Source organism: Chanos chanos, chromosome 2 (genome assembly GCF_902362185.1).
Source record: "Chanos chanos chromosome 2, fChaCha1.1, whole genome shotgun sequence".
NCBI classification, from domain to species: Eukaryota; Metazoa; Chordata; class Actinopteri; order Gonorynchiformes; family Chanidae; genus Chanos; species Chanos chanos.
This window is the reverse complement of record NC_044496.1, coordinates 55,585,088-55,611,780: the sequence shown is the minus strand read 5'-3', so window position 1 is coordinate 55,611,780 and position 26,693 is coordinate 55,585,088. Positions and strand designations below refer to the sequence as shown.

Here is a 26,693-nt window from a genome sequence, read left to right as displayed (position 1 = left end):
ATTTTTTTGTGTAATAACAATTAACATGAATGATAACATGATTAATAATTGATAACGTGCTGGGTGAACACGTGAAACAGAACAAGCAAGGCTTTGCTTAGCCGTCATGTGATTTTAAAAGAAATGATTTTTTCCATGCCATGTGGCATGCGTGTCCGTGTAGCCGCAAAGGTAATTGGTTTTGAAGGTATACCAATCTACACTTGCATGTGAAATATAAAGTGCTCAGTAGACTTTTCATTAACATGCTAATTTGTCATCTGTAAAAAGATACATCTGCTACATGCCATGCCTCTGCGCTTTGACAATGTGCCACGCCACGGCTGGCCTCTCATGCCCTGTTGCTTAATTGAATGTCATAGAGAAGTGCATCCTAATAGACCAGCCTGTCGTGAATGTGCACGCTCTTTTCTGTGACTACAGGGATCATAGATGCAGAGCTGCTGCAGCAAACTGTCGCTTTGAACCGGTGAAGCTTCCCACAGTTCAGACAGTCTACCAGCCGTGCCATGACTTCAGAAATCAGCTATCAGGATGGTAATGCAATTTACTTCTCATTCATCCTCTGATTTGTAGTGTTTTTCATGATATGAAACTCAGTGGCTTGCACAAATCCGCTGTGTGCTGCATACGCTGTGAAGAAAGGACAGAGTTTAGGCTGTTTTCATTTCCTCTTCAAAGAAGATATGATTGTCCTATGGTTTCGTCACGCGCAGGAGAAAAGCATAAGAGCAGTTATATGTTGTGTGTGTGTGTGTATGTGTGTGTGTGTAAATGTGTGTGTGTTTGTGCGTTTTGCAGGACCAGTGTTTTCCAGAATAGACGACAGCCCTACAGAGGATGACGAGCCGATTCACGCGACCGGCCCGTCACGAGTGCAGAACGAATATGAGCGAATCGGTGGCCGGGAGGGATCCTCGTAAGATTCATTTCAGCAGTTCTGTCATGAGAAAAAATCATTTAAATACTGTAAACGTAATTAAACGTCACAGAAAAGTTCTGAATAGGATGAAATTGGTTGGATTAGGACTTTTGTGTGTGTGTGTGTGTGTATATGTGTGTGTTTGAGTGAAATACATCAAAGGCATAACTGCTTTTTTTTTTCTTTTCTTTTTTTTGCCTTTGCAGTTTCTTCCAGACACTGATTCATTTACTGAAGGGAAATATTGGCACAGGGTTGCTCGGATTGCCTCTGGCTGTCAAGAATGCAGGACTTGTGGTAGGACAGCGTAATCAGTTTAGACAAATTACATTACCGGACCCATGTTCAGAGCGATGTCTGTTCTCCCCTCTGTACCCTTTTTTGTGTTTTCATCTGTCCTCGTCAAGAGTACCATATGGTATTCTAACAGTAGCGCTACTGTTGTTTATTTGCAGAGAACACAAATCATTATTATAAGCAATGGCCTATGCATTGTGTCCGGGAAGTTCTCTTTCATCTGTAGCTTCTCCGGTTGTAATATCAGGTGTCCTTACTCTCTGTTTACCCTGTAATAAAAGCATGTATTGTGTCCTAGGGGTAATTTGGTTTATATCTTTCCACTCTTCTGACCAGGCACATTCATTTAAGCAAATGCAAATGACTGAATTTGCAAAACATATCACCAAGTCTCTTTTCTCTCTCCCTTATAGTGCCACTTATCACAATGAATCCATTATCGAGGAGTAATTTCAGTATGATGACAGAAATATCTTTTCATGTCTGTTTTTTTTTTTTGTAGTTGGGGCCATTGAGTCTCCTGGTGATGGGAGTGGTGGCAGTTCACTGCATGAATATTCTCGTGAAGTGTTCACATCATCTGAGTGCAAAGTGAGCATGGGCAGATTCTCTCTCTCTCTCTCTCTCTCTCTCTTTCTCTCTCTCTTTCTCTCTCTCATTTATTTATTTATTTTTAACCCAGCGTAACACCATTATTTATCCTGATATCCAATTTATGGCTAAGATTTGATGATTCCCACACAGTTGTGGTGTGTGTGAGTGAGTGAGGGTGAGGGTGTGTCCAGTGGCACAATTTAGTGTTTAATGGAGTTGAATGAAATGCCCTATATGAACTATTTTCTTCCTTTGATATGGATAACATTGCTTTGTAATGCTGAATACTCTTAAAACATTCAACACTCATTTCGTGTGAGCGTTTCTTTTTGTTTTTGTTTTGTTTTGTTTCGTTTTGTTTTGTTTTGGTTTCTTTTCTTTTTGAGCAGGCGTCTTAAACTGTCATATCAGCTACTATCTAGTTGCCAGGAGCAGAGTAAATGAAACGTGTGGGGTTTTGTGAGTGTGTTACAGTCGTGAAGACCTGTTAGACCTGCTGTTTATTGGAATTTGCCCTCATCATGTGCGTGTCTCAGATTAGTTAACTGATTATTGATAAAAGTGACCTTTGACCTGGTTTCTCTCTCCACAGGGTGGGCAAGCCTTTCCTGGACTATGGCCAAGCTGTGGAGTATGGCATGGAGAATGTGTCCTGGCTCCAAAGACGCTCAGCGTGGGGAAGGTAAAAACGAGAAGGCTTCTTTACACACACACACACACACACACACACATATATATATATATTTAAAGTTTTCAGTAATGTACCAAGCATTTTAGGCTTAAATGCAGTATCTATCTATCTATCTATCTATCTATCTATCTATCTATCTATCTATCTATCTATCTATCTATCTATCTATTATTTGTCTGTAAATCTGTTTGTGTTATGCAGCTGTGAATAGCTGTAAAATAGCTGTGCATATTATCTCATTAAGGTTTTTTTTTGTTTTGTTTTGTTTTAAACTGAACTGGTATATCACAATAATTCAGATTCCTCACCTAATGCTTCATTCAGGACAGTAAACATAATTTGTTGGATCGTTAATCAGAACAACACAGCAGCCTGTACCATGCACAAAAAATAAATAAATAAATAAAATAAAATCTTGCTTTATTGATATTCAGTTAGGGTGCTCAAAGACAGGTGTTTGTTTGTGCGCTGGGGCCAGACGGCTGTGCATTCTAATCAAATTCCCCACTGTCTGAAGTCAGAACCTTCCTTTGATGATGTGTCTTGCCCTGTGACCTTTAGGTATCTGGTGAATCTGTTCCTGGTAATCACCCAGCTGGGCTTCTGCTGTGTTTACTTTGTCTTTCTCAGTGACAATGTCAAACAGGTAAAGGAAACTTCAGTCACCTCTCCTCATTCAAACCAAAGAAAAGACTTGGTCTTAGGTTCATCTGCTGCGGCATTTTTTTTTAACAAAGTTTGATCTTTTACCATTTTCCATTACACTTACATAAGTTTAATAGATGAAGTAGCATTTTGGTTGTATGTAGTTACATATGAGATAATACTTTGATGAAAGTGGGATGTAAGTGTTTTTGTTGCCACTAGAGGGCAGCGTTGTCCCCTCCTTTTACTCATAGTTTTTGCTCAGGTAAGGTAATTCCTGGAAATCCCTCGTGTAACCGTATATATCCTTGACTCTTTGGGATAAACTTTGACATCACTTATAACTGACTTTTTACTTTTTACTATTTACTTAGGTGGTTGAGGCTGCAAACGGGACCACCACTAACTGCCATACTAACCAAACAGCAGTAATTATTCCCAGCTACGATTCACGGATCTACATGCTCTTCTTTCTGCCTGCTGTCATCGTTCTGGTTTTTATACGTAACCTACGGATCCTGGCCCCTTTTTCCTTTTTGGCCAATATAGTCATGTGCATCAGCCTTGGACTGGTCTATTACTACTGTCTAACGGTAAGAATGCCAACGCATGCGTACGCACCCTAGCATGAACCTGTTAAGGTTATTGGCAAGATATATTTTGATCTAAGTAACTTTTTTTGTATTGGTTAATGTCTTGGTTAAAGTCTTGTTCACCTCAAGGTACTATTTTACGCAGCGGTTTACGAGAATACGTCTTTTTAATGCTTCAACCGAGGCACGTGGGCGTTTTTAAATGAATAACCGTCCATCCGCGCTCAGTGGTGATGAAATGATCATTCATGTGAACGCTCTTATACGATTCCCTGCCGTTCATACGTTTTTTCCCCCCCCTTCTCGTGATTGAGTTGTCGTTTGTTATGGATGAAGAGGCACCTAAAGTTGACAAGCTCTAGCATTTATTTATTTATTTTTTTATCCCATTCTTATTGGGGAAAAAAATGACAGAAAGGCTACCTGTAATGAATGGGTAGCTTTTTTGCACACAGTGAGAAATGAGCAGAGTGGGTGAAGCAATTTTGTCGGGGGGAGGGTGGGGGAGACAAAGCATTTATCATGCTAGGGGGAAAAAGAGGCTGAAATTACTTTTTTCTTTTTTATTTGAAACCCCTGAAATCATGTGGAGTTTAGATTGACTTTTTTTTACTTTAAATTAAAACCCTCAGATGAAAACAAGTGTCTGGTGGTGTAATAGAATTTCCCCAAACTGTTTTGAAAGTTTTAATGTTTGAATTTTTAATTTATGTAGGAAATCTCTTTCACTCAAATGTGGAATTATTCATGATCCTGAAACTGTTGTTGTGCACTGACATTAAAACCAATGCATTTCCCATCTAGAATATTCCAGACCCTGTTAACCTTCCAGCTGTCGGAAGAGCTGTTGATTATCCTCTCTTCTTTGGAACAGCTATATTTGCCTTTGAGGGCATTGGTGTGGTGAGGCCTTTTGTCATATCTATCTATCTATCTATCTATCTATCTATCTATCTATCTATCTATCTATCTATCTATCTATCTATCTGTCTATCTATCTATCTATCTATCTATCTATCTGTCTGTCTGTGTTTATCTATCTGTCTGTCTGTCTGCCTGTCTGTCTGTCTATCTGTCTGTCTATCTATCTGTCTGTCTCTCTTGATGTCATTTTGGTGTTGGTGAGAAGTAATATTAGTTTGGGTGCCACAGGTTCTGCCGCTGGAGAACAAGATGCAGAGGCCACAGAACTTCAGTAAGGTTCTGTACCTTGGCATGGCCATCGTCACCGCGCTCTACATCTCTCTGGGCACCATCGGGTACATCTGTTTCGGAGAGCGCATCGGCGGAAGCATCACTCTAAATTTACCCGACTGCTGGTAAGAGGCACTCCATCACTCACAGGCCGTTTCACAGGAGTCTAATGGACTGCCTATACACTGACTTATTTAATTTACTCTCTTATTAGAGTCTTTAACCAAAAAGAATGACAAAATTGTGCAGTGAATTTGTTCTGGCGTTTCTCAGCGAGAGAATGCAGACTGAATTGTCGGTGGGACATTCTTACTTTTGTATGAGCGGAGGCGGATTTGTTGTTCTGTTTGGTGTCAGCGCCCCCTTTAAAAGTTACACGCTCTAATGTGTTTTATGCCAGGGGTGTAGGACACCATCAGTCAAATCTGCTTTGACTTGTCAGAGATAAGCCCATTCGGGGTTTTTGATTAAGGGAGAATTCAATTTGCGGAGGTAAATGCACTACTTGGTCTCGTAAAATTGGTTGACTGGGTAAGGAGTGGTTTTTCAGGCTTTCTGAATGCGCCTTACATCAGCTAAATGCTCAAGAAGCAGTTGGGGAAAGGTGATTGATGTCCAACAACAAAAAAACAGCAACAACAACAACAACAACAACCAAAAAAAAAAAAACAGCTGACCAGCAAACTGTTGGGTAAGGCTGGGCTCTGGGCCAACCGCGTCAGGGCTCGGAGCATCCGCTGTTCAGGACGTCGTCAGCAGGGTACACTCAACAGGGAACGCGAATGCCAAACGAAAAAAAAGCCACTGGCTCTAAGCAGATAACAGGAACATGGCCAGAGGTATCAGTCTGTCTCCAGCCGTTCACTGTTAAGGCCATATGGGGATTCGTAGCTTTCAAGACAAAAGCGAGTCCTCCTTCTCGTGAGGACGTGTAAACACGGGAAGTCGTGACTGGACATGTTTGTTTGGAGCTTGGCTGCTCTCTTATGCTGGCGTAGACCTGTAATAAGAACAGTAATGTTTAAGGTGGTTAAGATGGCTGAAAAGCACATAGTAACATTTGTTTGAAATGGGTAAACATGTGTTTGATGTTGTTTCTGTTAGAATTCTTTGGGCATGATTATTGGCATTAATAATAAGAAGAAGAAGAACAGGAATGCCTGCCAGTAGCAGCAGAATCTCAGCTTTACTCTGAAAGTTTACTAATCCTTGTACAGTGTTCTGAGGACTTTGTAAAACTGTGATCAGGTGTTTGTAGAAGACGTCACTGAGAAACCCAGTCACAGAACTGTATAATTTCAACGTCCCGAAACCGCAGGTTGGCTGAGGACTGTTTTGAACAGATACAGTTGACCAGATTGCTCAGACAAGCCCCAGCAGTTTTGTGGTTTCCCTGGTTTTCGATATTGTGCCAAAACTGTGTGTGTCTGTGTGTGTGTGTGCGTTTCTGTCCGTCTAGGATGTATCAGGCAGTGAAACTGATGTACTCGTTTGGGATCTTCATCACATACGCTCTGCAGTTCTACGTGCCAGCGGAGATCCTGATCCCGTGGGTGGTTAACAGAGTGTCTGAGCGCTGGAAGCTGTTTGTGGACCTCAGTGTGCGTGTCACGCTCGTCGTCATCACCTGTGAGTGACACCTGCACCGTCTGCACTCTCACATCTCCACAGGACAAGCCTTTCACACGCTAAGTCCAGACACATCTCCACATGACACACACACATAAGAGATTCTCACTCCAACTATATCACAGTGTTACACACACACACACACACACACACACACACACACACATAAGAGATTCTCACTCCAACTATATCACAGTTACACACACACACACACGCATCACATTTTCATTCCAGCTATATCTCCACATCTCGCACACACACACACACACACACACACACACATGTGTCACGTTTTCATTCTAGCTACATCTCCACATCACACACACACACACACACACACACGATTCTCACGCCAACTATATCACAGTGTTACGCACACACACACACACACACACACACACACACACGTACGTCACGTTTTCATTCCAGCTACATCTCCACATCACACACACACACACACACACAAACACAGACATACACCACAGTCTCACTCTATCCACATATCTACATACCACACACACACACACACACACACACACACACGTCACGTTTTCATTCCAGCTACATCTCCACATCACACACACACACACACACACACACACGTCACGTTTTCATTCCAGCTACATCTCCACATCACACACACACACACACACACACACACACACACAGACATACACTACAGTCTCACTCCGTCTGCACATGCACTCATTCCAACTCCATCTGCATGGAAATTGACTGTGTGTGTTAGGCAGCATTGTAGCATGGGGCTCATTGTGTTTTGACAAGTGTAGTGAATGGGGACTCCACCAGTGTCCACTTGGGCATGAACCTTTCTGGGGGTTTTTTTCCCCTTGTGGGAAGGGTAGATGCTGACTTCTTTTGACTGTTTAAGTATATACCTTTATTCTTCGGCTCACGCCAAATCAAACTTTGGTTTGAGCCCCGTGCAGCTTTTATTTTCATGAACTATTCTTTTTGTTGTTGTTGTTGTTGTGCGTATTAAGATTCAGCTTGTGACACCAAAAAAAAGTGTGATGAATGTTGTATTTGGATGGATGTAAGTGCTTTTGTTGTAATTGAATGTCCCCTGTGTTTTGTGACAGTCAGCTGGGAGACACGTGTATACAGGTCTTTTTGTGTGCGCACATGTGTGTGTGTGTGTGTGTGTGTGTGTGTGTGTGTGTACAGACACAGGTTGTGCAGTCAGTAAGAGAATTTAAAGTAAGTTGATTCCTCTGGTGCTAAAGACAGAGGTAATCGCGTTTGATCCCAGCGAACACAGAAAATCACTCTTTTTAATGCCAGCGATCGACCTGGCATGTGCCACACACTCTTACTCTCGCAACCCCACGGATCAGACCATTCCCGTTACAACGGATCACACCATTCCCGTCTATTTTCAATATCCAGCAGCATCCAAGGATGCTTATTTTTTTATTTATTTATATATTATATATTATATATTTAGCTGTTATTGATTTCCTTTTCAGTGAGAGAATCTGAATGCCCCTCCACCTTGTTGATACTTTCGTGAGAGTTGCTCAGAGGTTTTTGTCCAGCCTCTGGAGTACCAGCTCTGTCCACTAGGAGGCAGTGTTTTACACAGCTCCACATCCCCAGCGCCCCCCCCCCCCCCCCCCCCCCCCACCGTAGCCTTTAGCATTCACGTGCTGAGCGTCCTCAGAAAGGGTCATTTATGGAAAAGGGATGATGCATAGAGAAAGTTATTCGCTAAATGGTTTGAGCAGTCATGTGTCAAGGACTAGAGAAATCAATGCTTTCTCGCCACGCGCTACTGCAAGTTATCGCCTCAGTAGCGTTCCATATGTGCAGTGTAGTTTATTCAACATGTCTGTGTATGTGTGTGTATCTGTAACTGCACACATGTCTGGCCGTCTAATGCCGAGACATTAAGAAGACGCCGGCACACACTGTTTCAAACCATGTCACTTTAATTGCTCTCCTGCACGGGGAGAAAATTGTTATCTTTGTGAAATGGCCTCAGAGCCTGACATATGGCAGTTTGTATAGTTGTTAGCTAAATTGAGCATTGTAAACATTGCATGGCTCTGTGTCTGGCATGACAAACGCCACAGTCCTGCCGCTATGTGCTCGACTCTGCTGTGTGTGTATGTGTGTGAGTGTGTGTGTGTGTGAGTATGTGCGTGTGTGCGTGTGTGTGCGCGTGTGTGCGTGTGGGTGGGTGACACTGTCCGTAACAATCAGTTCTACATTTACTGACCTTGGCTGCCTCACATGGGCCTCATTTTTTTGCGAGAAAGGTCTTGCCTTCCTACTCTTTCTCTCGCTCTCTCTCTCTCTCTCTCTCTTTTTTTCTATATTCATAACCAGAGACATGCCAGCACAGGATATAGTGCGTTTAAAATTCTGCTTCGTTTACATTTGTTTACATTCTTTATAAATATTGCACACGTACACATGCAGCATATGAGATGAACTTATGGTTTGTGCTTTATTTATTTATTTAATTTTTTTACACACACATTTTTTCCTCAGTGTTACTGCATGTGTGTCTTTGTTCAATGTCTTTTAAAACCGTATCCTTGCCAGCCCCCTTAATGTCATGTTAAATTCACATCGATTGCCCTTTGATAATTTCCGCCATTTTCAGTATGTGGGTATCTTCCGTACTCCTGTCATAGTGACTGTAATGGTGATTTTCACATTGCTTTTGCAAATATACAGAGATAGTCAGTGTCCTTAGACAGGACGGTTTTTGGGTTTTGTTTGTTTGTTTTTTAATGGGTGTTTTTAATTTTTTGTGTTGTGGGAGCGATGAAATCCCACACGACGATTCTTATTCAGAGGCCTGTGTCAGTTCAGACACTGTGACTGCGTGACTTTTAGAGGGGAAGGAGGAAACCTTTGGCCGTTAGTGAAAAGTCAGGACACTGTCCTCCATCTCCAGACAAAATTATACGGGCGGCTTTGTTGTCATTTCGGCGTTCTCAGCGCATGCGAGTGCGGCACATAGTGAACTCTCATAGAAATGCAGAGCGAGTTGCCACGACAATAAAACATTACCTTGGAAAATATAATTACAATTTTTTGCATTCAATGTATTATTTTCAGGAGGGAGCAGAGGAGGGCAAGGAAAGCAAGTTATGTTTCAAGAAAAAGCGTGGAAATTGTATGGAAAGTTAACAATTGAAGACAGATTATAAAATTGTACTCGTTAAGAGGGAAAAAAAGAAAGAGAGAGAGAGAAAAAAAAAAAAGATTTCCTGTCCTCAGTGCCTCGCTGTGTCCCAATTTGCATTTGGTTATTTTATCTCAAACATGGTTAGATTTGCCTTACGCAGCTCCAGTGCTGAGAGAACTCTCTCCTGCCTTAGATTTATGGTCCGGCAGATCAGTTGCAGGTTGTGAGGCCCATGATGGTGGATCAGCATTTTGAATATCAATCATACGCAGTCGCAATACGTTTTGGTGCAAAGACGCACATCAGAGCCACCTTCACAGTCCATTGCTCTTTATGCAGTTGTGTGTGTGTGTGTGTGTGTGTGGGGGGGGGGGGGGGGGGGGGGGTGTAGTTATGTCGGGATATCTCCAGGAGGACCCAGTCAAAGCTTAAACAACAGCCCCCCCCCCGACATCTCGACCCAGCTATCTGATGTCGTTTGTTCTGAGTGGTACTCTAACAGAGCACTTGATGCTGGAGCACAGATCTGGCTCTGACGGTCTGTAACCAGGCCTCAGTCAGTCAATCAGTCAGTCAGTCAGTCACCTCAGCATCTCGTCTCAGTGTCCCGGAGTTTAAAGGAAAGCATAGGAGACTACAGGGATGTTCCCGATTCAGATGAAGACAGAACTGCAACAGCCTTGTCAATATTTCGAATGTTCTTTTTTTGGTAATGTCAGCTTGATTCTCAGAGCTATGTAAGTGTGAAATGTCTAAGCATAGTCTGTTATAAGTCTGAGAGTTTTACCTGATTGTATTGAAATTATTAACCCACCTTTCCCTCACTTTTTATTCTCATCCTCTTAATTTTAGTCTCGTTCCCACACGTATAATTCTTTTAATACCATGCAGCTAATTCTTTATGAAGGTTTTAATGAAACATAACTTTAAGCCCGGTCAGGACAGTACATATGTATTGAAGACATACACAGAATAATACATAAACCGTAGGCATTTCTGTATGGAGAAGGAGGAATGAATATTCATCTCGTAACTTTGCCATTGTGAGATTTTGCCAAGACAGACAGACTAGACGTGTAGACCAAAGTCTCTTCTCTTTTGGATTATTCAGTGGAGAGAGGCCTGCATATCATGAAAAGCCTTGGTCTTCGGTCTTGGGTCTTTGGTCTTCGGGATGAGAAAAAGAGAGCGTGAGAATACAGACATCTGTAGTTGGATCCTCAGATCTGTGGACGAAAGCAAAGCGTATGCTGTTTTTTTTTTGTTTTTTTTTTCTCTCACTTCAGTTCACTGAGATGGATTTCTCTTTGCATCAGAAATGATTACAAGGATTTATTCAACCTGAGAGACAGACAATAAAACGCATCGCTATCTTTTTAAGTGTTAGCTTCACCTGGTATCTCACTCCCAAACTGCTTTTGGGTTTTGATAGGCTCAGGGTAGGATCATGCCCAGCAGTTGAAACCTGAAGGTGAAATATTGTATATTCGTTTTCGGGACAGGCGAGAAAAAGGAATAACTTTGTTCATTCAGCTCTACCCAGATATGTAAATTGCTATGCCGTCATTTTCATGAACAGCTTTTTTTCTTTTTTCTTTTTTTTTGGTGCGTAGATCTGATCGCCTGACTCAAGCTCTGATTCTTTTGCCTTTATTTTCTCGAATACACTGGGGTTTCTATAGTTATCTTTGCTCCTTCCTATAACCACTCCAATATACGCTGGCGTCTTTAGAGATGTACCTCTATAAGAGGACTGAAAGGCACATCTATATGCACTATATCAAGAAAGAGAGTGAGGAGTTCAACTTCTTAACTTTTTTGAGCCTGTAGCAGGAGGAAAGGTTTGCATTATCTAATCCGATTCATTGTTTTAGTGCTAATGTACCCATGTATATAATCAAGACAAGGATTTTTGTGGAGGATAGCGTTTCCCGTCTCTTTCCTGATTGGAAGTTTTGCCGTTATAGGCTGTTTTTTTTTTAGTTGCTTTCCCTGCCGTATAAAATCCCAAATACACGTCAAAGTCTCGGCATCCAAACTCAGAGTCTCAAAAGGATTGTTTTAACGAACGCTTTTTAAAAATGTATTATTTTTGTTATTCCAAGAGTTACAGATCCTTGGGTTTTTTTCTTATGTGTCTCATTGTGTTTTTTTGTTTGTTTGTTTGTTTTTTTCATAGATTTGCAGTGAGATTTGAGTTTAGCTCTTTTCGTGTTTGAGTATGAGTAGCTGTTCAGGATTTTGGACTGAACGTCATGCAGCTCAACAGCAAAACTCTGAAAACTCCTGACCTGAGAGTTTGTGGTCACCTGCGTCGCTGTGTGATTGCTGCCTCTCGTGAGACCAGAGCATTCTGCCTCGTATAAATGAGGAAGCAGTCACTCTCCTTCGGGGTGAAAAGTTGAGCCCTCGGGCGATAGGAAGTTCTAATCTGTGTCGAGGTGTACCGAGACGTCAGAGGTTGATCGATCCTCGGCTATTGATGAACGGGCGTTTTCGCTCCATTTTCAGTCCTTTGTCATGCCAGTTGGAAGAGTAATGGAATCCCATACCTTTTGCATAAGACAGTTCTTTGCTTGAGAGTCATTTGTACTGATGACATAATACAGGTGGTTGGTTCCAGTGGAATGCATTCCACACACCGGAGTTGTGTTTGTGCAGTTAGTACAGATAGACCAGTGGAACTCTGCCAGTCACAAGAAGAGGCCTGTTGTGATGGTGACAATTCTAACCGTGCATGTAATACAACTCAAACATCCATTGTTTGTTGGTGGGTTTTTTTTTCTTTATCTAGCCTTCTTGAAGATATTGCTGTTGTAACAAAGAGTCTGAAGTCTTGCTTGCGTAGCGAGTGTTTTGAACGTAATCAGTATCTGTGGTAGGAACATGAAAGTTCTTCTCACATGACGAATGAAAGAATCAGAGAGCGCTCTCTCTCTCTCTCTCTCTCTCTCTCACTCTCTCCCCTCTGTGTTTTAATCTTGTACTCCCTGGCTGTGGGCTGGAATGAAGCCCTGGACCTAGAGAAACACACAGCAGGAGACAGAAAGACTGAGCCGACCCTCCATCTTGTCATTGCTGTGCTCAGAAGTTGATCAGGTTTTGGGATTATAGACTGAGTGCAGTCTTCAGTCAGCGATGCCTTCATTTGCTCGGGTCTCGATCGGAGAGGGGTTTTTTTTTTCCTTCTTCTTCTTCTTTTTTAATCTGACTAGTGTTCACAAATGGAGGTTTAGATATGGCTAGTAAAGAATTCCTTCTTTTTGCCCTCTTAGGCATGACCACCCCACTTTTCCTTTTATCTGTTGAAGAGCTTGTTTGTGCTTTAATCATTGACCTGTTTATGCTTAGATAAACTCCCAGGATGTGGGTTCGAGGAAGTTAGATTTTCTTAGGTTGGTTATCAGTTGAGCTCATATACTGGCTTCCTTTGGAAACACAGTCAGTTTTAGATTTAATGAGAATAAACAAGATGCTGGTTTATCCATAAACATCCTCACGGTACACATTGTCTGTACAATGCGACCTTAATGGTCGTAGTTAGGCTTTTATTTTATTGTCTCTTGTGAATGGGGATTAATCTGATAGATTTCTGGCTTTTTAATATTTGCCTAATGGTAATGTTTATGAAGAAGATCCAATAAACAAAACATTTCTCTTCAAATAACCTCATGCATCAGCCAACGTGTAGAAGAAATCCTTGTGGAAGGGGTTTCACACCACTCTGCGTTACAGGGTTCATCTGTGTTTGCACTGAAGACGTTAAAAATGTGCTTTATTGTCAGGCTAACGTCTTTCTTTACGCGTGCTAAAACGTGAGCTAATACTTCTACAAATCGTAAGAGCAGCGAACTGTAGGATGAAGGTCTTTACAAGCTGATTGCATCGTTTAAATTACCAGAGAACATTTCTTTCTTCGCTGATTTCACACTCTAAAAGCTGGTCATTTAAAAGAGGCATTCATGTGTCACTGAGCTGTGAATTTTGTTTTTTTGGGGGGTTTTTTTTTGTTTTTTTTTTAGCTTTTGTTACGTGAGTACAGTGAGAGTTTACAGGAGGCACAAATGGTTGAAATGGTTGAAAACATATGAGGATCATCAGTCACTCCCAGGAGTTGCAACCGACACAACACAGGCTTATATCCACGCCAACCACCAAACACAAAACCTCAAAAAAAAAAATTAAAACGGCAGAGGATATGAGAGTGTGTTGTTTTGCAGCAGCTAAGCAAACTGAATGAAATGGAACATGGTTAAACACAATGCTAAGCTTCTCACACAGAGATCATGGTTGTGCATGCCTGAGACACATTCATAACGGTTTGTTGTTTTAGTCGGGACATGAATTAGGTGCTGATAAGCTCTATAAAACATTAAAACTCGCTCTCTTTCGCAAAGTGTATAAAGTGTTCTGTGGTGTGGAGTGCCTGAACAAGTCAGGGAAAGGTTGGCTGCTCTGTAAAAGTCCTGATTTGTCAAATGCAAACTTTTCACGCATGATTAAGAATCTCAGCATCTCCCTCTTTCAGATCCCTGTTGAGTTATGAAACTTTTCACGCGTGATTAAGAATCTCAGCATCTCCCTCTTTCAGATCCCTGTTGAGTTATGAAACTGCTTCAGTTTGTGCATGCACGCAAACACACACAGACACACACACACACAAATACATATGCATATCCAATGCGTGTATACCATATATTTCCACCTGTATGGAAGCAACTCTGATTTCTGACTTAGTTCCATTATGTTGAAGTACTAAACATGTGTAAACAACTGCTGTTTTGTGGGAGATGTTCCGTTTCCTGATGTTGGCCAGCAGTTGGCGCAGAAAGGGTATCTAACATCTGCCGCACTCGGTATAATGTGACAGAAGTTACTCTGAATGAAAGATAAGCAGGATTTTGATGTGATGGTGCACTAGTCACGAAAGTGTGGGAGACAGTTTTTTAACAACTATTTATTATTCGGTCCAATTAAACATGACTTCAAAGCCTAAAGACTGTTTAGTTTTTTTTGTTTTTGTTGTTCTTTACCCAGGCTTTCTCCCGTTTTAAATGCACTTCACATCGACGCACAGATGGCCCAAGTATGATTGGGCACTCTGCGAATTACAGAACATGGACTGTTTGAAGTGAGGAGTTGCGTGGTTTAATGAAACGCTTTGCATTTGAATTGCAAAGCAGAAATCAGTTTGTGACAGTGATAACCCTGCTCAGTCATAGTCTTTAGATGATTTTACACACACACACTCTCTCTCTCTCTCTCTGATGCTTGTTTATGAACATTAAGAATTATTAGATCAAGACTTAGCAGAAGGATCCTCACAGATTTGAAGCCAAGAGTTGGACAGAGAACAGAGCAAGTGTCTTGGTCTGAGTTGTACAGCGTTGCAGCTCTGGAAACAGAGGAGATCTGAAGTAAGTTTGGGCCACGTTTAACGCTCTCAGAATTACCTAAATAGTGGCGCACTAAAGCTTTCTTTTTTTTCTGACCTTAAAAAAAAACAGTCAGAGTAAAAAACGGTTTTCTACAGAACCATCGCTGAATCGACCAGAGTCTGACCGGCTTTGTGTGTCGCACTAATTTCCCCCTGGCTTGTTTTGAGGTATTAGGAATGGCTGTGGTTGAGTCATGTAGGTCCTTGCTTTGATACGTGATTAAATGTCATCTTATCCCTGACTGATAAGAAGATTGTATACACTGCCTGTTTCCAGTGTTTGTTTTATCGCCTAATGTTCATCAGCCCAATCTAGAATAGAACAGTGCTGCCACACAAAGAAGCCCCGCGGGGGCGTGAATGTGCGCGCGCGTCGGGATTAACAGCTCCAGAAGTCGGCTTTTTACTCGGTGTCTACTTGAAAGAGATGAGGTATCTGCTGAGTTCAAACGGACGTGCGTGCGGATGTGTACGCGGTTGATGGAAAGCGGAGAGGACAGTGCGCGGGTCCCCTCTGGTCCTCCACCTCGTCTTCTGGGGCCCGGTCACCCTGGGCAGGACACTGACACTCCAGTGTACGGGCACGTGACTGCTCGATGCCGCAACCCCCCCCCCACCACCATCCTCGGCCTCCTCTCTGGAGCTACCAGCGTCGACCTCCAGCGGCACCGGGGAGAGACAGCACGCTCTTTCGTTTTTCATGGAAAACATGCTCCCTTCATCACTGTCCTTGACAGTTTCCCCTTAACTAAAAGAGACATAATGCTGGGGAAAAAGCAAAGAAACATTAAAGGTCTTGTGTTGGGAAGGTTGAAGTTAAGGTTAAGGGGTCTTAAGAGCGTTTTGTGCGAGTATTGTGCCATACCGTGTGGTTATGTAACTAGGGTTATCTTTAGCTCCTGTGATAATGACTTTTCCATCTTTCTTTTCGTGTTCAAACTAGGAATAACAATTACCTAACAATTGTAGAATCTTTGCAAACATACTAATCAGTTACGGATGCTGCACCTCTAATGGTATACCACTCTGACATCACTTCTGTTGTTTTTTGGAAAGTGTGTTTCAGTCATGCAGTGCCTTGCGAATTTTTTGCTGTGTAAACACATGTTTACCCTCAATGGATGTCTTTAGAGTCGACTTTGGTAAATATACAGTTCATACGCGTTGGGATTAAAATACGATTGCTAGCTGTTGCACAAGCTTCACCAATGCAAGGTCACAAGGTCATACCAAACGTTTGTAATGGGGGGGGAGCCCTTTACAGTAACACGCAGTACATTGTCCAGACAGGAGTGTGTCTCTCCAGTTCTCCAACATGGTTCTCCCAAGGACAGTTATAATGGTGTATTTATTATGGAAGCAGGTCTCTAACTCTGTGTTATATTGTGTGATATTATTCATATATAATGCTGTGCTGTTTTTGTAATCCACATAGCAGGCATGAGGGCTTCCACTCACTTTTTACTAGACTTGCTTTCGTCTTACTGTACTCAGGCTGTCTCTCAGGCTTTGGTGACCTTTTGGTGACCTTTTTCTTAAACTGCGCTGGACCATACAGAAACGTATACCTTTAGAACAAAGCACAACATGGAAGCAAGAGTTACCGCGTTCCTCCTAATCCTAAGAGAAGTGACGGCGATTTGTCTTTCTGGCCAACGGCACAGTCTCTGCAGAAGGCCTCAGACGTTTGCGTTCATGTCGGCTGTTGAAGGGTTGGTCGGTTGGCTTGCTTTGTTTGTTTGGCTGGTTGTTTGTTTGTGGGGGTGGATTCCACTCATTGGGAAAATGGCCCAGCGTTTGTTGGTTTTATGTATGTATTTATTTATTTATTTATTTATAACCAGTATTTTCACAGGGGAAAAATGAATTTGGATACTTGTACAGATTCTGTGGTTCGCCTGGCCCATTCTCTTTGAAAGAGTCTCGAGTCTTTTGGGCTTTTTCCATTTATAAAACGCTTTTTTTTTTGTCATCATTTGCTTTGACATGGGCTCATGATAGCCCTCCCCTAAGTCTCTGTAATCTATCGGCCAGTTTTTCAATCATGCATCTTTAGTTTTTTTTTTTCTGTTTTTCATCAAACACACTTTCTTCAACAACTTGAAAGATGTGCACTGCTTAGCTGTATCATGGATGGTTATGGCTCCATTAACAAGGGAATTCCATTCATTCACTCCAGAGACAGGACAAAGCAGTACCTTTTACCAGTGGTTTTCGAGACAAGACATGAAACTTGTTAATGTTTTGTTTGTTTGGTCAGTCATGTATTGATATACTCACTATCAAAATGTTATGGACAGAAGGAACTGGTAAGTAATAGTCCACTAACGCAATGTTTTAGAGGAAAATAAAAAGTCTTGTTGACAATTTGCTACATGAAGGAAGCTGTCAAGGACATCTCGCGATGTCAAAAAGGGTTAACTTCCTTTTCAATAATGGTCTGAGGTGGTTGAATGGCCGGTTGGAAGACCTGTTATTTAATATGGGTAGCAAAATTGTTCCAATATTATTCTGTCATAAGTCTTGATGAAATCCAGGCCCTAGGCTCGTTTGAGCCAGAAGTAATGTTGGTCATAATTGAACTATAACTCAAAACTATGAAACCCCCAAAAGAGTGGCAGGAGCTCTATATGTAAGCGAACCAAACTGCTCTTCCGGAATATTCCGGTTCGCGTCTTGATACGGAGCCCCAAAGACATACATTTTCAATTTCAATAAATTACTTTTTTTTTTTTTTTTTTGTGGTTCAGCTCAGTTGCTTGAGTCAATCAGTGGAGAGGATGTTGAGGGGTGTTGAGGAGACAGATATTATGCCCCCCTCGGGGGTAAGTCCTAAATCATATGTATTGTGTGCTTCACGGCAACTACAAACCTCGTACGTGAACCGTTGATTAAGAAAACGTTAATATATTTCACTTCTCCCTCTGTCTGTTGTAGGTTTTTTTGCGGGGGGTGGGGGGAGGGGCAACTTCAATGAACTTAGTCAACATTCCCAGTTTCACTTCAATGTAGTTCGACCATTTTTGGGAATCACAATCCAGACTACAGATTTCTGCATGGCTACACTAGAGAAGGTTTAGTGGACCTCAGGCTCTGGTTTGGCAAAACAAAACAAAACAAAAAAAAGCTATTTCAACACAAATATACCATTCAATATAACTAGATTATGAGCAATTTATTTATAAATAAGAAGCTTATTCACAGAAAGCCTGCAAATCCAGAACTCTCACCTCTTACATTCACCCCTCTTTAGTTCCTCTCTGCCCCACATTGTATGCATTTGTTTGAGTCACCCAGAGAGATGGGAAGTCCTAATCATTTTACCACTTTTGTGTCGTAGAGGAGGTCTAATTTTAGTGATTTTGTTCATGTTTGCGCTCACACTGACCCGGCAGAACCACACTTAGCCGCGTAAGGACCCAGTCTTTGCGCGTTACACTCGCTGAATGTCTAGCAGTGCTCATTGTGCTCCATTTGATGAGCTTTGTGAGCACAGGTTCATTTGCGCTCTCTCATTGATACAGCTGTGATTACTTTCCTGGCTTGATAAACAAACTCATTCCCTGTCACTTTTTCTTTTTGTGTGTCATGTTTCAGGACAATGCGGCTGAATCACCAAGGTGTACGTTTAAAACCCTTACACACACACACACACACACACACACACACGAAACACACACACACACACACACACACATACACACACACACACATACACACACAAGAAACACATGTCTCTTTGTACGTCGGTGCTTTTCTATGGCCTACTTCTCTCTTCTTTTATTTGTTTACTTATTTATTTATTTTTGTGAGGTGCTTTTGTTGCCGTCTCAGAGGGCGTGCACATCTTCAGGAGGTCGTCTGAATAGCTCTTATTCATCCTGAAGGCCAGTGTTGTTGAAAACAGGCAGATCATCTTGCCCTTTTCTTATAACCAGCAGTACTTTTATAGTTATTAGCTTATTAGTTATTACGTATTAGTCATCGGCTGTGTTGTTCTGTGTTGTTATGCACAGAAATCATATGCTCAGTGTTTTGATGGCATTGTTCAGTCTTCTACCCGTCTCCTAACATTGATTTTTTATTGTTGTTGTTGTTGTTGTTGTTGTCTTATCACATGTTTGTCAAAACCATTTTCAACATTACAACATTTAACTTCCATTGTTATGCTGACGATACTCAGATTTTCTTACCTATCAAGCACAATGACCGCTATTAAGGGTTGAATGTCTTCAAATTTCCTTATGCTTGACGCAGGCAAGACTGAAATGCTGGTTATTGGTCCTCCGACGCCTAAGCATCCTTTTTAGTGATATTACCCTAAATTTTGACAACTGCATCATCTCTCAAAATTCTACAGCTAAAAACCATGGTGTGATTTTTGACTCTAGTTTCTTGCTAGTCACTCATATCAAAAACACAACCAAAACTGCCTTTTATCACCTCCGTAATATCGCTAAAATTAGGCCCTTTCTTAGTGTCGCTGATGCAGAAACCATTGTTCACGCATTCGTCACGCCTGGCCTCAATCACTGCAATGTTCTGTACTCTGGCCTGCCTGCCTCTATTACCAAAAGTCTTCAGCTGGTCCAGAATGCTACCGCCATAATCCTGACCAGAACAAGGAAGTTTGACCACATTACACCTGTCCTGGCTTCCCTTCATTGGCTCCCAATTCATGGAAGGACAGATTTTAAGGTCCCTCTTATTGACATATAAAATTCTATTTTATTCTATCTGTTATCATTATCATTATCATTATTGTTATTATTAAAAACAGGAATGTGCATTTGCACAGTGCCCGAATCTTGACACTCTTAGCAAAAATACAGTCATCTTCAAATTCTTGACCACGAGTTTGATGGAGATGAACAACAACAAAAAAAAATAATGAAATCAGTAAAACTGGTACTGAATTCAATTGTCATTGTCAAACGGGCAGAATGTCCATGTCCGGCTGTGTGGTTCAGTAGAATCAGTTGAGATCACATTCTTTGTTTTTTTTTTTTTAAGTCCTTAATTCATTGCACAACAAAGGAATTCGAGTACTGATTCACCTTTTTTTCCTTCTGTGATTTGTGAAACTTTCACCCTTGCATTGATACAGGTACTGAACCTTTTCTTGAGGCAGGTGAACTTGTTGGAAAGGATCTGTATCCTTCCTTTACACAGAACTTTTCCAGAACATTGCAATGCGTCAGTCTGTGCCTTTGGGACTACCCCCTTCAGCTCAAATCTCATGTTTCAGTGGGATTAAGTTCACGGAAATGTCAAAATGTTGATTGTTTGTTGTGAACGGACAGGTTCTGTGAGAATTTGGACATGTGCCTGGTGCCTGTGTCTTTCCAGGGAATCTACTTGTGGTTAAGCCTCAACTCCCTGGCAGATTCATCTACAGTGTCCTGGTACGTGATTGAGTTTACTAAAACCATTAGTCTTAATGGGAATTCCAACCAGGATCAGTGGAGTCAACCCAGCTTGTTAATATCAGAGATCGACCTCCATATTTAGATATGAGATCCTGTTCCGCACACACATCTTTCTCTTTCTGCCAGACTCTGTGATCGTCTGCGTAGCTGCGGAGCTCTGGTTTCATCTGGTTATGTTACATTACGTTTATTTAGCTGACGCTTTTATTCAAAGCGACTTACAAGTGGGGAAGCGATTCAAGCCACAGTATAGTGAGAGACCTATGAGTAAGCACTAAGTACTGCATCTATTCAATAGGTCAAAGTGCAAGAAATAAGTGTGAGTTTTCATTTAAGGAGAAAGGAGATTAGGTAGAGAAGAACACAGTAGGTGAGAGTTAGGCACGTTAGGATGTTAGAGGTGTTAGGTGTTAGGAGAGGAGGTGCTCTCAGAAGAGGTGAGTCTTCAAGAGATTCTTGAAGACAGAGAGGGACGCCCCTGCCCTGATGGCAGATGGTAGCTCGTTCCACCATCGGGGAAACCACAAACAAAAACAGTCTGGACTGAGTTTGCCTTGTGTGTGGAGATGGCAATGCCAGACGATGTTCCTGTTCCTGGTTTCATCTTGTCTGATTAAAAGTACCCTGCTCTGTCCAAGCTCCTGGGCTGTTAACATTTTTTACCGTCTGTCAAGTATAAAGTGCCCCCCCCCCCCACCCCCCCGGCAGCCCTTCCGTACAGCTACTTGGCATTGCATTGGTGTCTAATTGTAGTTTTAGAGACTTGTTGACTCTAAGACGCTGGCAAATTATGTCATTCTCCGACTGTATATCTTGTTGAGCTACAAAAAAGTCTTGGCATGGCCTTTCAAACCGTTGTACTCCCTGTGCATGGGGGTATAATGCACCTGCATCCTCAGTCAGACACAATACATTACCAGTGGTTTTAATTTTGTTTTTATACACACACACGCACACACACGTATGTGTGTGTGTGTGTGTGTGTGTGTGTGTGTGTATATGTATTCTTCTCTTTTGTTTGCCAGCTTCTAGCCATGTAACATCACGGCTAGTAAATGGTGCATGTTTTTTTTTCAGCCATTCTTGTATCCATGGACTGATTTATGAGGATGAGGAGTCATTTGTCTCTCTTCATTCATGAGCTCTTTGCCTTTCATCATGGTGACAGATGACCAAAGTCCTCTGTAATGTATTCCACCTCATTTTATAACCCAGTGAAACATGAAGACCAGTTCCTTAAGACTGAAGTGCTTTTTTAAAAAAAAAGTAACACATTAATGCAGATTTGTTTTTTTATTAATTTATTTTTCCCCCAGAAGAAATGTTTGTAAGGATTTGGTTTAGGATGTCAAAAATTATTGGTTTTGGGGAGGGCGGGGGGGGGCATGAAGTGACTAGTTTATACATATTCATCAGTGGCATAGCAGTTTGTGTCAGTGACTGGTCTCTGGGTGTACTGACATCCTCTTGTAGTATTTGATGCCTGTTGTATGTTTTTGTTGATCCTATACTAGTGTAAGGGTCTCATTTTCACCGTGACCTTAACCCAGGCTAACAGGCCATTTCACCTTGCGTTCGTGTGTGTGATTGATGCCGCCATGAACAACGTCTTCCGCCCGCCAGCCAGGTCCTTAAAGAAGAATCTGTAATGTGTCCCCTTGATATATCAAACATCAGGCTGTCAGCTGAAATACATATTTCCCAATGTGCAAGCTCAGATATCACACCATTAGTCTTTGACTTTTGATGTGCCATTAGCTGAGTAGTCACATGTTTGTATTGATCACAAGCCGTGACGCTGAACGGCACTCTCAGTGTCTTGAATTGAACTCAGGCGGCTGTGTTTCGGTTTGGGATGTAGTCTGTATGTCCTGACCAAAACATAAGACTCATTAGTTTAACGACATAGCCTTTGATCAAGGGTCGTTTTTTTTTTGTTTTGTTTTGTTTTGTTTTTCCGTCCCTTTCATTGACGGGTGAATAATGTAAATGAGTTTCCACAACGAGCATCAACGTTGAGTTTCTCCCTCCATTCGTATTGTGGTAATGAGAGCAGAGTGTTTGGCCAGTTTTCACTTTTTGTCACTTGTTTGAAGAGTTAAAGAAGAATCGAATTGAGTGCCCTGTGTGTATTAACTCAGAGGTAGTCTACTTGTCTCCTTGAGTAATATTCGGGAGACGGAGGAACTCTGCACAGCCTGCTGATAAATGGTCTCATTATTAAATGAGATTTTTTTTTATAGTGGTAGCCCCATGACACAAAAGCTCTCCAAGTGTCAGCGACTGAAAACGCGACGGAGCCCCGCTCAGGCTCCAGTTTGCGGTGTGTCAGAGTAGACGAGGCTTTGAAGAGAGAGCCCGGTGGGTTTCCAGAGCTCCGGTAGTGGCCCTGTTCTGACATCAGAGCAGTTGACTCCAACTCACCCTTAATTGGCTGGCGGGTCGTGCAGACTCGACGTGTTTCTCATCTCTCCTTCTGCTAAAACTGCAGAACGAAGTGTCCTCGCATGCCCTCTGAATTTCTGTCCCTGTCAAATCTGTAACCACGCTCTGAATCGAACATTACTTTCAATAACTTTTTTCTTTTCTTTTTTTTTTTTTCCCTGAAATAGCCGAGTCTCGAAAGGGTATAGAATTATAGGTTACCGTGATCGTACCTTTTCTGTTAAATGCCAGCTTCAAACTCCAAAACGTTTCGCTTTGAAGTCAAAATTAAAATATATGCAAATTCAACCCGTGCTCTTCCCCAGACGTTTATCAGCGTTTGAGAGGTTTGAACAGACGAATGTTGTCAGCACTATGTACTGGCCCTAAGTATTGTGCTCTGAGCATCCCTGGCTTTTTAAAGCCGCTCCTCCATAAGGTTCCAATGAGACTTCCTTGATTTATCTTCTCAGATTGACATCAGTATGCTTTAAAGAGGGCATGTCAGACCTGCTGTATACACAAATCAAACACCTGCTTTCCAGGGACTGGCTTATAAAAATAGCTGAAAGAGAGTGACAGACCTCATTAATCTACAAGTCCCGAGGTTGGTAAGGCATAGAGCGCTCTCTCTCTGGCTGAGTGGAGAGATATGCTGACTTAAAACAGTTGTACCGTGATACAACAAGGTTAGCCAGAGGTGAACCCCGCCAAAAAAAAAAAAAACGATACTGAAACAATACTTAAAAAAAAAAAAAGCTGTGGAATTTAGAAAGATTCCGGACTTTGTGTGATCGTACCACCAAACCTCAGGAGGGACAATGCTGTATAATCAAATATTTTCTGTTTCAACTTTTCTTTTCTTTTTTTTCTCCATTCCCAGGGTAGGCTGATGGTGAGTTGGTGAGGTTGCTTTAGTTTGAGAGTCTAACAGAATACATTGAAAAGAGAGAGAGAGAGAGAGAGAGAGAGAGAGGAGGGGGGGGGGTAGGGGTTAAAGCTCTTGTTGTTTACTAAATACCCCAAACCAAGTGAGGAAAAAAAAAGAAAGAAAAAAAGAAAGTGAAGGTCTTTTGAATGTGAAATGTGCTGTGGATCAGAGAGGACTGATAAATTCACTCAGACAGCTCGAGATAAAAGGAGGCTCCATCTCACTGAGCTCTTCAATGCACCATTGTCGTCTGCTGGGGAGTTGATTAAGGAGCTAGTGGAGGAGAAGAATCTCTCGCAGTCGCCTCCTCTTCACACGCGTACCCGGAGGAACGCAGAGCTCGCTCGTTAGAAGCGAGACATTTTCAGGTCTGAATCTAATAGAGATGGCTTAAGCTTGTCTGACTTCAGAACAAGTCGGGCTCACTGTCTCTTTAGGACGGTTTTTCGGCCATCCGCGACGCTAGGTTCCTTTCTGAGCGCCGAACGCGTAGTTTGTGTTTTCGCTGTAGTTTATCTGAAACGCCGTTTGTTCGGCTTTCGAGCGACTCGGTTCAGGGTCTGTTGTCTCCTCCACGTGACTCCGCTTTGGGACAGCGCCTAAACTTTGACTGATGCTCTCTCTTTCTCAGGAGAGTGCCTGTCACCTGTGTCCGCGTCGCAGTCTGTTAGCTCCACATTGGTCAAATCTTCAAAGAGAATCCGAGTCCTTCAGGACGATATGTCTTTTTCTTTTTCTTTTTTTTTTTTTTCCCTCCCCCCACCTCAACCTTCGTTCTTCGGGTTTGGCTTCAGCAGCCTTTACATTACACTACAAACCTTGAATCAAGATGATGTATGAGTTCTTAAGGGCTCTCAGGGAGTAGCTCACCACGTCACATGAAAGATTGACCTTCCTTCTTCACCACCTAGGTTAATTTGACTGATTCTGTGAAATCAAACAGTGGTGTTTGAACAGCTCAAAGACTCTTTTATCAGCAGTCCTTACTGCATGTGAAATGCAGTGAATAAGAATGTCAGAGGGTGGAAAGAAAAAAAAAAAAGAAGTGTTTTGCTGTCAGTTCAAAAAGGCTATAGTAAGTGACAGCAAGTGTGTGCTTGTGTGTGTGTGTGTGTGTGTGTGTGTTGGTATATGTCAAACAGGAATTTGCAGCGCAAACGTTTGAAGATTTAAAAGCGCCACTGTTTTCCTGCCGAGCTCAGTGGGGGGAAACAAAGAGAATTTGGTGGAGGGAAACAGCGTGACATCAGAGAAAACTTATTTGGGCGAGCGCACAGCCTCCTGTCTGTGTTCACACAAATCACCTTAGCAACCGATGGGGATGACTTCTCCCCGGTGGCCTGCACAGCATGACCACTCCACTGCCCAAAAGCTCACATTAAAAGCTCTCATCAGCATTATGCCTGTTTGACTCTTTTTTTTTTTTTTTTCCTTTTCTTTTTTTTTTTTTTGCTTTTTTGTTTTCTGCCTTTTTTGCCTGCTGTCACTTCATTCCACTCTCTCTCTCTCCCTCTCCCTCTCTCTCTCCCTCTCTCCCTCTTTGTTAAGTAAGCTGTCAGGAACAGACGATGTGACTTTTCGTGTGTGTGTGTGTGTTTGTTGCTCTCTCTGCAGGTGCATTGGCCATACTGATTCCGGAGCTGGACCTGGTCATCTCTTTGGTGGGTTCCATCAGCAGCAGTGCCCTGGCTCTTATTTTCCCCCCCATCCTACAGATCATCACCTTTCACAACGAGGGCCTCTCCCCGTGGCTGGTGATCAAGGACGTCATCATCAGCGTCTTTGGGCTGGTGGGCTTCGTGGCCGGAACCTACATCTCCATCCAGGAGATCATCACACGCAACAGTGCCAAACACGGTCTCTCTTTTCAGGTCATGTGAAGATGAGTAGTGACCCATTCAAAAGAAAAAAAAAAAAGGTTTTATGGATTATTTGAACCTTGAGCGTATTCACTGTCTGGTTTCTTGGTTTTAATCTCGAATTCCTTTGTGAATTCAGTTGTTTTTTTTTTGTTTTACTTGGTTTTTTTTTCTGGTTTGTGTTTGTTTTTAATTCAGTTTGTTTTCTTTTTATGCATTTGACTGGACTTGTTGATGCTGTAAAGTTCAAAGCCATTGAGTGGCTTCCGTAGGATGTTTATCCAAAAATGTTTGACAATGTTTGCCGTGGTTCTGTAGCTTTGACCTCTCGCCAATCCTCCAGTCAGAGCTTTTTCATTCAGTCTAGCTCTACCAAGTTACCTGCCCACTGACATTTAAACACTACTTCATGGCATGGTTTAGGATTTTTTTTTAACTAAATTATTTGTAAATTTCTTTTTAAATACTGTCACTGTATTATTATCTGCGTGGCACACGCATGCACATTCGTTCATCAGGGTTAGATTAGATTAGACATGACGATACTACCCACAGAATAAAACCTTAATCTGATATTAATTTTCCTGTACATCGTAGCTGGGAATGGTTTGCGTTGTCTCTTTTCAAAAGCTCAGAATCAAATTTATCAGGAATAAGTGACATCAGCAGATATTCATTCTTGATTTGACAATGTTGTGCTTATAACAGGCTAACGTTTTTGTCTGAAATGACTGAATAGCAGGAGATGGTTTTGATTTTAACATTGTATTGCACTGCACCGTAATAATATGCGTCACAGTTATAGGCTGGTTTTATCAGGTTATTTTGATTGACTCTGTTTATATGTTGAGATACAGTATGTATTCTGACAAGTTTCTGACAGAA

The 26,693-nt window shown here is 41.9% G+C and overlaps 1 protein-coding gene across 1 annotated transcript; it reads left to right on the top strand.

Moving 5' to 3' along the window:
• The first annotated feature begins 509 nt into the window (after positions 1–509).
• Positions 510–25,829, top strand: slc36a1 (solute carrier family 36 member 1). The gene is made up of 8 exons (XM_030765580.1): positions 510–537; positions 802–919; positions 2,406–2,495; positions 3,066–3,150; positions 3,524–3,742; positions 4,895–5,061; positions 6,396–6,565; positions 25,564–25,829. Exons 1-8 carry the CDS (start codon positions 510–512, stop codon positions 25,827–25,829), a joined length of 1,143 nt encoding a protein of 380 aa, XP_030621440.1.
• The last annotated feature ends 864 nt before the right edge of the window (positions 25,830–26,693 follow it).

Coding starts and splice junctions, on each gene's coding strand:
- slc36a1 (XM_030765580.1), top strand. CDS start 510: ATGACTTCAGAAATCAGCTATCAGGATG. Junction 3,151..3,523: donor TCAGTGACAATGTCAAACAG/GTAAAGGAAACT, acceptor CTATTTACTTAG/GTGGTTGAGGCTGCAAACGG. Junction 6,566..25,563: donor CACGCTCGTCGTCATCACCT/GTGAGTGACACC, acceptor CTCTCTCTGCAG/GTGCATTGGCCATACTGATT.